This window comes from Dipodomys merriami, unplaced genomic scaffold, assembly GCF_024711535.1.
Source record: "Dipodomys merriami isolate MVZ:Mamm:240054 unplaced genomic scaffold, mDipMer1.0.p SCAF_29, whole genome shotgun sequence".
Taxonomy (NCBI): Eukaryota; Metazoa; Chordata; class Mammalia; order Rodentia; family Heteromyidae; genus Dipodomys; species Dipodomys merriami.
The window spans coordinates 16,959,976-16,970,582 of record NW_027204381.1 but is presented as its reverse complement, the minus strand read 5'-3'; the positions used below and the strand labels follow the sequence as shown (position 1 = coordinate 16,970,582).

Genomic DNA, 10,607 nt, shown 5'->3' with positions numbered 1-10,607 from the left:
ATCTTAAGAGGTTAACCTGAATTTGTAGCCTGGGAGTTCCTGAGCTTGTGGTTGCAGTCTAAAGTGTAGGTAATCTCAGAGAATTAATCCTTTAACTTGTAAATTTGGCCTAACTCTAGAGATAGTGTCAGAAATGCAATGCAGTTAATCAAAACAAAATTTGAATTTTAGATAATAAAGGATTAACTTCTATTTTTTGACCAAGATGAAGTAACAGATAAGATTTACCATCTTCCAGAAATACACAGGCAAGATTCTTAAGACAAAATAGATGAGGAACAAAAGACCGTGAGCCCTGAAAAATGAGAAAAAGTGAGCCCTAGGATTGCCTCAGCTAGCTACCCCGAGGGTACCTCCAGGCTATACTGTAGAAGGCTTGAGGCAGGGCAGGCTGTGTCCAGGAGCCCTCTATTTCCTGAGCTGAGGAAACACAACTGGAAGTGGATAAGAAAACAAGGCAAACAGAACATCCAATACAAAAGAAAGGGCCTACTGGCTGCCTCTAGTTTCCATGAGAATGCGTATCAGCATACAGGGGTCAATCCGTAAAGATTCCTAATTACTCAGCACTTATGTAACACCAGAACAGTATATTCTCACTTGCCAGCAGAAAATTCTGTAACTCATACATGGGACACCCATTCCTCGCCATGTCTTGCCTCAATTAAAATTAAAATTGAGGCAATATGCTTCTGAAGTCACCCAAAATACTGAAATCAAAGCCCTAAATAAATACAACTTAAGTGTCTCAGAGCAAAGTTCATAAATATTTATAGAAACACAATAACATCATAATTCACAAGGACTAGCACACCATCAAATAAGGCACCCAAAAGCAGAGACCAGAACCAACCAAAGTAATTTAAATCGACATGTCATCCATGAACGTAGATCCAAATCTTACTGAAACAAGAATATTCACATATCTGGAACACATTAATGGCACAATATACCATGACATGCAGTTTTTTTACAATAGGATCTAATGGTTGTTCAGAATTTGGTTATTGTTCAGAAAATCTTAAAACAGTTTTCCCTTCATTTTTACTGTCATCTTTGCACTCATTTTCCTATTGTGGCTCTACACTGACTCCTCTGAGGGTGTTCTGCTGAATCCATTTACAGGTTCTTATTTCAGTTACTTTGAAGGTGTGAATGAAGAAGTCACAAGGGATCTTCAGTATGAAAGCCAGTAGGAGGAAAAAATTACTCTATCCATCCAAAGCCCATCAATATGGGCTTTGGTTTTATGTGTGGTGATTGGGAATATTACAGGGCTATAATTATAAAAGACTAATAATCTTCACCCCAATAAAGTATGAGTATGAGCAGCATGAGCTTACTGAACAAATATCTCTGAAGTTAGTGATGCCAAAATAAGGACACATTCCTTTTTGTTTTTAATATATTAAAAAGCAACACGGTACAAATGCTGTGGGTTAATAGTAAAATGACCCAGATTTTTCAGAGTGAATTTTTATAAACAATTGTGCAAGGAAACGGAAACATAACCTTGGTACAAAACATTTTCTAACAAGATTAAAAGTTTTTAAATCAGAATATGTTAACTTTCTTCCCAATCACGTTTACACACACATACACACACACACACACACACACACACACACACACACACACACACACAGAAACCTGTACAAGCTCCATAATAAACTGTATCCTTATAACCCCTGTTGTTTTGGGCACTTTGAAAAGTCAAAAATGATGAAGTCTGACTGATAGAGGCAGCACATAAAGGCTTCCATGAACTTTTCCAAAAGAGAGCATTTTGAGTAAAACGTTTTACTATTTTACCTATGAATTGTTATTATTCTTAAAGAGATTTACATTAATACTGTAATTTTTAATGTAAAAATATACAAGTAGAGATATTTAGCTTCCTGAGTGGCCCATCTTACATGAAACATGATTTTTTGTTTTTTTTGGTTTTTTGCCAGTCTTGGGCCTTTAACTCAGAGCCTGGGTGCTGTCGTCCCGAGCTTCTTTTGCTCAAGGCTAGCACTCTACCACTTGAGCTGTCACAGTGCCACTTCTGGCTTTTTCTGTTTATGTGGTACTGAGGAATCGAACCCAGGGCTTCATGAATGCTACACAAGCACTCTACCACTGAGCCACCTTCCCAGCGCCCATGATTTTTTTAAATTCTAAAATCTGCCAGACACAGGTGGTTCTGGCCCATAATCCTAGCTACTCAGGAGGCTGAGATCTGAGTATCATGGTTTGAAGCCAGCCCAGGAAGGGAAATCTGAGGCTTACATCTCTAATAAACTACCAAATAAGCCTGAAGTGAAGCTGTAGCTCAAATGGCAGAGCACTAGCCTTGAGCATAAGCAGCTCAGGAATAGCACCCAGGCCCTGAATTCAAGCCCAAGACTAGCAAAAAAAAAACAAAAAAACCCTAAAATTGTGAGTTCGAGCAGGGCTAAAACTCAAAAGAACATGTCACAAAATTTGTACTTAAAATTTCCAAGAAACTTAAGTCTATATTCTCCCCCCACCAAATGTAATCAATCTGCTTCCTCAAATAAAGTGTTAATAAAATGAATCACTGAAAAGTTGTATTTCCTTATTAACAAAATACATACAGCCATTTCAGACTATCAACTTGAATGATTTCTATTATATCCACAGAGATTAAGATAATCCTTGCATTACAAAAGGATAACAAATAATTAAAATATTTGCCTTATAATACAACCAATCTATACAATTCATCCTTTTTAATTGTCTAAAATTATCAATCAGAAACGGTAGCACTTTTTTTTGTATAAAACCCTTTCCTCTTCCTAAAACCCTGAGGTGAAAGGTTATTACTATAATAAAACTGGAACCACAGTTCTCATGTCTGCATGAAACTGCAGCTATGGGTTTTAAAACTTCTTATAAGAAATGTGCAACTTGTAAAGCTGCTCTGTACAGTTCTACAAAATGTCCAGACCAACTTAGTCACAAGGGCCTGAAATGGCCCTAAGACAATCTCATTGTACCACTTTCTAGTGTCGAGATAAGTGCCATTTTCCATCTCTACTAATGTCTCTTCTGTTATCGTAGTCATGGTTCCAGCCATCAGGACTCCTGTCTTCATAGAAGAAATCATCTCTGATTCCTCTGTAATGGTAGTCAGGCCCATGATCAGTGTAACGCTGTTGGCTATAATGTCTATCTGCTAGGTAGGGATGGGAATTCTGTCTGACTTTGCGCTGTGATGACGGTGTATCATGGCGCCACTGGGAGCTTGAAGACTGGTTAAAGTTATGACCATGTGACTGAACTGATGATGAAAATCCAGATTGATCCACACGCATAGAACCAAATTTCCCACCATATGACATCTGTCTCAAAACACTGTTCATCTAAGGGAAAACATAAATAAGGAAATATTAACTGCAAATTAGAAGAGCTAATACGTATTTAGTCAGAGTTAACCACATAACAAAGGAAAACCAGAACCTAAATAAAACAAAAAGTAATTCAAAAGCTTCACTCACTTGGATGAATACCTACTGCTGATAGTTTTATCAGCATTCCTACTTTTGACTATTAGGTCACACAAGATGATTATGAGTTACTGTCTAATGTGACATAGAATTTGAGTATTGAAAGGATGAATAGACCAATTTAAGGAAAGTGTACAAACAACAGTAACAGAAGAAAAAAAATACAATCTGTTCAAAGAAAACCAAGTAATTCTGCCTCAAAGTACAATGGAAGCAGTTCTAACAGTGTAAGGCTTTACTGGAATAAGACAATGGGATGCCTAGTAACTAGAGAAATCTGACTTTACCTTTCAAATAATGGAAAGTAATTGTGTAGGGAAGATAAGACAAAAATAGCATGCAAGATGAACTAGTATGGGGAAAATAGATGTGATACTAACTAAGCCAGTGTTCTCAAATTCTTACTGTACAAAGCTATAATAATGTAGGTCTGTAAAATACAAAAGTCTGAGGATCACAGGCCAAGTCATGTTTTGAACACCTGAAAACCTGAAATGAAGCTGTGGCTCAAAGTGATAGAACACTAGCCATGAACAAGAAACCTCAGGGACAGCACCCAGGTCATGAGTTCAGGCCTCACGACTGACATAAAACAATAACCAAAAAAAAAAAGGAATAGAAGATTGGCTTTTCCACCCCCCTCGCTCCAACAGAAACCAGCATGGCCAGTGAGTAGCACTGAGAGAATTAGTAAACAGCTAAGGTTTTAAGCCCAAATTCAGTGATATGAAACAAACCATTAAGCTGATCTAGAAAACATAAGTATATTAAAGAGTTAAAGGTTAAAAAAAAAATCATTCATAAGCCAGGGGTTGGTGGCTCACATCTGTAATCCTAGGCTCCTCAGGAGGCTGAGATCTGAGGATCGTGGTTTGAAGCCAGCCTAGGAAGGAAAGTCCATGAGACTCTTGTCTCCAGTAAACTACTCAGAAAAAGGTGGAGCTGTGGCTCAAGTGGTAAAGTGCTAGCTAGCCTTGAGAAAAAAATCTCAGGAACAGCACACAGGCCCTGAGTTTAAACCCCAGGACAGGCACCAAAAAAAGGTCATTTAGAATAGGTAACAAGGGCTTCAGAAAATTAATCTCCAGTATTTATATATAAGCATTAATGACAGTCAAGAGAACTACAACACAAAATGTGGGTTTAGTCCTTCTTATCTTTGAAGTCTATACTGACATGTACTATATGTCATATAAACTACATGCCTAGTGAAAGATAAAATGAATATTCAATCTATGAAGATCGAGCTAGTCTAACAAAAATTTGAGAAAATGTTATTTAAAAAAAAAAAAGATGTGCTGGCACACACCTGAAATGCGAGCACTTGGGGAGCTAAGGCGGGAGGCTCATGCGTTCCACAAGACAGAGCTACACAGTAAGTACCAATAATTTCCATACTTAATTTATGCCTAAAGGGCTTTAGGGAAAAAACCTACAACTGAACAATAGTTAATAACAAACATTTTACCTGGTATACCCTATCATTTTAACTTAGTATGACTTTGCTTAGCAATTCAATTTGAAAAATAATTAGCCTACCACTGCTTGTCTCTGATAATTTTCTGGAGATGAGAATGATCTCTGAATTATCTGTGATGATGGAGTCATATTATCCACAGTCCTTTCATATCTGTCAAAAACAAGAAAATCAACATATTCATTTAACAAGCTTTACTAAACATCATCATTATAAATGTAACCCAATTCTCCAAGATGAAAAGAAATAAGACACAGTATCTGCTCTTAGAGAGCAAAAAGAAAAATACAGGCAGGATATTTTCACAATTCTAAGAAATACATGACTAACAGATCCACTGAAAGCGAGACAGAGACAAGGAGTTCTATGTTAGACTGGTCAATCTAAAGGAGACCTTTTTTGTACTACTGCTTGCTACTTTCCAGTATCTCCTCACACCTATTCAGTTCTTTACAGCTCTAGGTATTGCCTTATTCCAAAATACCACTCTCACTCCAATTCTCCTGCCAAGAAGCTACCAACAGCTTCTTTTTTGTGTGTGCCAGTCCTTGGGTTTGAATTCAGCACCACTCCTGGCTTTTTGGTACTAATTGGATAAAAGTCTCACAGCCTTTCCTGCAGGTGCTGGCTATGAACCACAATCTTAAGATCTCAACCTCCTGAAAGGTAAGCCAGCAAGAGCCAGCCATGACCTGCTAGCAACATCTTCTTAATTGGTGTTTTAATTCCATTCTTGCCCTTTCTAATCCATTCTCCTATTGAAGCAATTTTTAAAAATCAAAATATACTATTGTTATTCTACTTAAATAAATGTGCAAAGCAACACAAGTAATAAAGCAGAAGAGCAAAGACATAGGAATATAAGGAAGAAGTCAGTCACTCATTATGGATTTTGAGTTCATTACCTGAGGAAATTTCTGAAAAGTGACTTTAACAGTAAGTGGGAAATTTTACCTGGTAGGAGATGTGGAGGTAGGGCTTGAGTTTACAACTTGATGCTGGGGATAAGAAGGACTGACATCCTGTGAGGCATGACTACTTCCTAGAATGAAAGAATTTCAACATTTCAAGCTGACAAGAAGGTTAATTTGAAATTCTGTCTCCCTCACAAAGAATTGATCCAAAAAGGGAAATATGATTTAAAAAATAAAAACATCTAATATTGCCAATTGCTTTAGTTTTTCTTCAGTAAAAATTTTAAGTGCATAATATGAAGTTTGCAAAATCGAACATTCCAAGTAAGATACTATTTTAAATATCCATTCAGGCCATATTTGATTCCTACGCTAAATTATAATCCTGAATCTATGGAAGGTTTCAAGATATGATCAAGAACCAAAACTGTGAAAGTAGTTTCGACAAGCATTTTCAGAGAGAAAAATCCATGCTGTTAAGAGCATGGATTTTAAATTTACACACATTTTGTAATAAAGCATACATGTTCTTAGGAATCCAAGATAAATTTTTAAACTCGGTTTAAATAGGACAATTTTCAAAAACCCATGTGTCAAGGTTAACTTTTTCAGGGATTAAGTTTGCTACTCACAGGATTTAAGAAATTATTTTCATCCAGAAATGTATTTAAAACTGAATGTAACTTAAAAACAAAACAGCAAAGGAACCCTGCTCCTTGTAACATTGTGTCATAGTTACCTGATCTAAACTGAATTTTGATGGGCCTCCCAAAAAGTTTGATTCCATTAAGAAGATTCATTGCATAAGGAACAGATACTTCATGTTTGAAGTTGACAAAGGCAAATTGCTTTGGTTTACCATCCTTATCTTTTGGAATTTTCACCTTTATTACTGGCCCAGCCTACAAACAGAAGTGTTGAGAATTTAAAGAAGGCGATTTCAAGAAAATACTCACACTTTACAAGTCAAAAAGAAGACAATGTTCAAAAGCAACAGAAATGCAACCAGGAACTTAAGAAATAGTAAGCAGCCAGGGAACACAAGGATTTCATTTCGGTTAGGGGTAAAAACAGCTGTTTCTCACTTAAAACTGATACCGATTTCCTTGGGGAAGGGAGCCCCGCGAGCAAAGTGAAGTTGCCATTCATTGAATTTCCATTCCGCACCACCCTGTGACGTTTGAAACAATGTGACCAATGGGGGGGAGGGGGCGGGGGCTCTCCCAAGTTTCCCCCAGCCTGGAAATGTGAGCGCCTGTCCCGGACGAGAACTGATTTTCCCTGACCTCCCCCACTCGGCACCCCCATCACCCCCCCCCAAAAAAAGTAACTTTTGTATCAAACGCTGTTACAGTGTGGCTCATTCGAACCAGAAGGAACAAGATACTTAGAATCCTTCCAGTATCCTAATCCCGAAACGCTACGAGGCTGACTTCCTATCAAAGAGTGTGGGTTTCTTCTTCTTTTTGTTGTTGTAATTCTTGGGGGGGGGGGGGGGGCGGAGGAATCTGTAGTGAGCTCGGACATTCACCGGCAGACCTCGGCGGAAAGGGATACGAAAGATACAACGTCTGGGACAGAGAGGAAATCACCTCAAAAGGAAGACGGGGCGAGGAGGACAAAGGCGAGAGCGCTGGTCGGTAACGGCCCCACGCGGGTGACCGACGGCCGCAGGGGCCCCCCGAACGCTGATCGCGGGGACGGGTGGATGCGGGGTCCCGCCACGGGGGTCCCCGCTGTCACTCTGGGGCTGGATGCCCGGCGATTCCGCGAGCCTCCGCGCCCCCCGGGCGCACCCCCAAGCCCGCCCCCCAACAGCCCACCTGCAGGGGAAGCCCCCCCACACCCCACGCCAGGCTCGCGCGGGAAAGACGTTGGACATGCCTCCCCCGAGCGAGCCGCCCAACGGACCGCAGAGCCGCTTACCTGGTGGAACAGCTCGAAGAGGAGCTCCTCGGTGACCTTAGTCTCGAGGTTACCCACGAAGAGGGTGCGATCCGCCTCCGCCGCCGCCGCCCCCATCTCAACACCGCCCCCTTCCCCACTTAGGCCGAAGGGTCGCGACCCACGCCCGCACTGCGCACGCTCAGAAAGTACGTCCGGGCCGGCGGATTATATCATGACGTACCAACGTCCGTCACGCACGTTCTTCGCGGCGCGCCGCGGCTGCGCATGCGCAGCGTAACGCTCGCGAGAAGAGCGTCCGTGAGGTTTTGTGTTGTGTTTTGAAGGCCGCCGCGCTACGTGATGGCGCCCGCGGGTTAGTGAGGCCTCGCGTCCGAGGTGGGCCGGACAGACCTGTGGAGCTTCGAAGGCCCCCGTTTGACGCAGACACTGCGGGCAGTGTTTGACGATGGCCCTGAACTGTGCGTCTCTGTCGGCCGGCGACCAGCGGGACCGGGTGGCGTACCGTTGCTCCCATGGCGACCTCAGCCCCTCGGCCCAGGCCTTGGCCATGGTGTCCGGGGACAGCTTCCTGGTGGCCGGACCCGAGGCGGTGTATCCGGGACCGCGTCCGACGGTGCGGCCGAGCGTGCGGACCGAAGGCCGGCGGGGCCCCGGGGGCGGCCGGGGTGCGGCCCGTCTTCTCCGGAACCGCCAGAACCGCTTCTCGCCGTACCCGACCCCGGGAGTCAAGCTCGACCTGCTCCGAACCGTGCTCCAGCAGCGCCTGATCGCCTTCGGGAGCATCATCGCAGCCCGACTCGCCGTGTAGAGCCAAGCCCTTCCCCCTGTTAAGAGTTAGCTTGCGAACAAGGCCTCTCGCAAACCCTGCCCTGGCGTCCCCGCGGTTTCCTTTCGAAGAAGGGTATTATTTGCACTCAACAGATAGATCAGAATAAGCACGTAGGGGTTAACAGCAGCACAAAAGAAAAGGTTGCCACCGACCCACAGGTAGCCTCGAATAATTAGCTTGGGAGGGAGGTGAACAATTCTTTGTTGACACTTTTCCTGCCTGGGGGTTCCAGTGATCACATTTGGACAGCCCTCCGGGACAGATCCCCTTTTCTTGTCTCTTCTCTTTTTTTTTTTCTTTTCTTCTCTCTCCCTCCCCTCCCCCACTCTTTCTTTTTACTGGGCCTGGAACTCTGGACCTAGGAGCCGTCCAAGCCACTTCTCAAGGCTAGCACTCTTACCCTTTGAGCAACAGCACCACTTCCAGCTTTTTTCTGGAATTTGAGATAAGTATCGTAAACTGCCCTGCCTGGACTACCTTCAAACCAATCCTCAGCCCTCAGCCTCCTGAGTAGCTGGGATTACAGGCATGAGCCACCAGCACCCTGCTTGATTCCCTTTTTTTGTAATTAATACGGGCCTCACTGCCTTCCTCCTTGCCTCACTTAATATCACTTTTTGTTGGTGAAAAGATGAAGTCCTTTCTATTACACTGGCTTAGAATATCTTTCCCTAGCATTTTTCTGTTTTAAGTCCAGTGTACATACTAACAAAGCATGAGCCATAAAACTCAACTATTTTAAATTACTCAAGCTAGTTAATTCCCTTCTTTGCCAGAGGCACCAAATGGATTTTTACCTCGTGTTAGTCACTTTCTTATTTGCGCCCAAAGCTCCTTAATCTGCATCAGCATGCTAAAATATACTGGATAAAGGTTAATCATGCAGGTACCTCTTCTCCGTTGACAGTAGTATCTTAGAAGTTCTTGTCTATATTCCAGCCATTCAAAAGTATTTGGGGTGCTTCTCTCCTGTAAGCACAGTGGGGAAACTTTACACAGCCATATTCTAAACAAAGAGGCGACTAGATTAATGGGTAATTATCACACTGGATTGTTCATTAAATACAGTAATAAAAATCACTGTCAGGGGCTGGGAAGGTGGCTCAGTGGTAGAGCGCTTGCCTTGCATGCCTGAGGCCCTGAGTTCGATTCCTCAGCACCACATAAGCAAAAAGAAAAAAGCCGGAAGTGGCGCTGTGGCTCAAGTGGTAGAGCGCTAGCCTTGAGCTGAAGAGCTGAGGGACAGTGCCCAGGCCCAGAGTTCAGGCCCCACGACCAGACCCAAAAAAAAAAAAAATCACTGTCAGTTGCAGTGGCGTTCCAAGATAGTGCACTATCCTGGTGGGGTTTTGGTTTTGGTTGGCTGTAGGTTTTTTGTTTTGTTTTGTTTTGCTTTTGTTTCCTGGTCCTTGGGCTTGAACTCAGGTAGTCCTTGAGCTTTTGTGCTCAAGACTATCCAGACTCCAGATGGGTGCTGTACCACTTGAACCACACCTGCACTTCTGAGTGTGATAAGGGAGCATTAATTTAAGATACAAGAGTCTTACAGATTTTCCTGCTGAGGCTGGCTTCAAATCACTTCCCTCAGATCTCAGCCTCCTGAGTAGCTAGGCTTCCAGGCGGGAGCCATCGTGGGTTTGTTTATAACGTGCTCACCTCTTTGCTGTTTTCTTTAGCCACATATTTACCAACAGCCATTATTGTTGATTTGCTTTTGCTTTTTTTTTTTTTTGAGACAGGATCTTGCTCACTGTCCCAGGCTAGGGTTGAATTAGTGATCCTCTTTCCTTAGCCTTACTTACATGTACCCTGGTTTAAGTCAGTAGGTTTGAAGTGCCAGTTTTTTATAAGAATAAGTAGAGGAACTTTTTCCTGGTGAACTCTTGTCTATTATAGGCTTTCTTAGGATATTTACATTCAAATAAAAATTGCCACACACTATACAATATCTGTTAGGACTACAA

General features: G+C 42.4%; 2 protein-coding genes across 3 annotated transcripts; one reads left to right on the top strand and one right to left on the bottom strand.

The window, feature by feature from the left end:
- Nucleotides 1–754: 754 nt before the first annotated feature.
- On the bottom strand, nucleotides 755–8,018 carry Rbm7 (RNA binding motif protein 7). Of its 2 annotated transcripts, none has more exons than XM_070038508.1 (5): nucleotides 7,833–8,011; nucleotides 6,646–6,808; nucleotides 5,947–6,034; nucleotides 5,055–5,145; nucleotides 755–3,371 (listed from the first exon to the last, which is right to left on the bottom strand). In XM_070038508.1, the coding sequence occupies exons 1-5, from the start codon at nucleotides 7,926–7,928 to the stop codon at nucleotides 3,012–3,014; spliced, it is 798 nt and encodes a 265-aa protein (XP_069894609.1). In that variant the 5' UTR covers nucleotides 7,929–8,011; the 3' UTR covers nucleotides 755–3,011. The 2 variants fall into 2 exon arrangements, with proteins under 2 accessions (XP_069894609.1, XP_069894610.1); XM_070038509.1 differs by having other exon boundaries at nucleotides 3,172–3,371; nucleotides 5,051–5,145; nucleotides 7,833–8,018.
- Nucleotides 8,005–8,681, top strand: CUNH11orf71 (chromosome unknown C11orf71 homolog). The gene has a single exon (XM_070038511.1). It carries the CDS (start codon nucleotides 8,260–8,262, stop codon nucleotides 8,620–8,622), a length of 363 nt encoding a protein of 120 aa, XP_069894612.1. The 5' UTR covers nucleotides 8,005–8,259; the 3' UTR covers nucleotides 8,623–8,681.
- Nucleotides 8,682–10,607: the final 1,926 nt, after the last annotated feature.

Bases quoted from the DNA above. Each gene is read 5' to 3' on its own strand.
- Rbm7 (XM_070038508.1), bottom strand. From the start codon at position 7,928: ATGGGGGCGGCGGCGGCGGAGGCGGATCGCACCCTCTTCGTGGGTAAC. The intron at 6,809-7,832 runs GTAAGCGGCTCT...TTCTGTTTGTAG, and splicing joins TCTTCGAGCTGTTCCACCAG to GCTGGGCCAGTAATAAAGGT. The intron at 5,146-5,946 runs GTAAAATTTCCC...TGTTTTTGACAG, and splicing joins ACCTCCACATCTCCTACCAG to ATATGAAAGGACTGTGGATA.
- CUNH11orf71 (XM_070038511.1), top strand. From the start codon at position 8,260: ATGGCCCTGAACTGTGCGTCTCTGTCGGCCGGCGACCAGCGGGACCGG.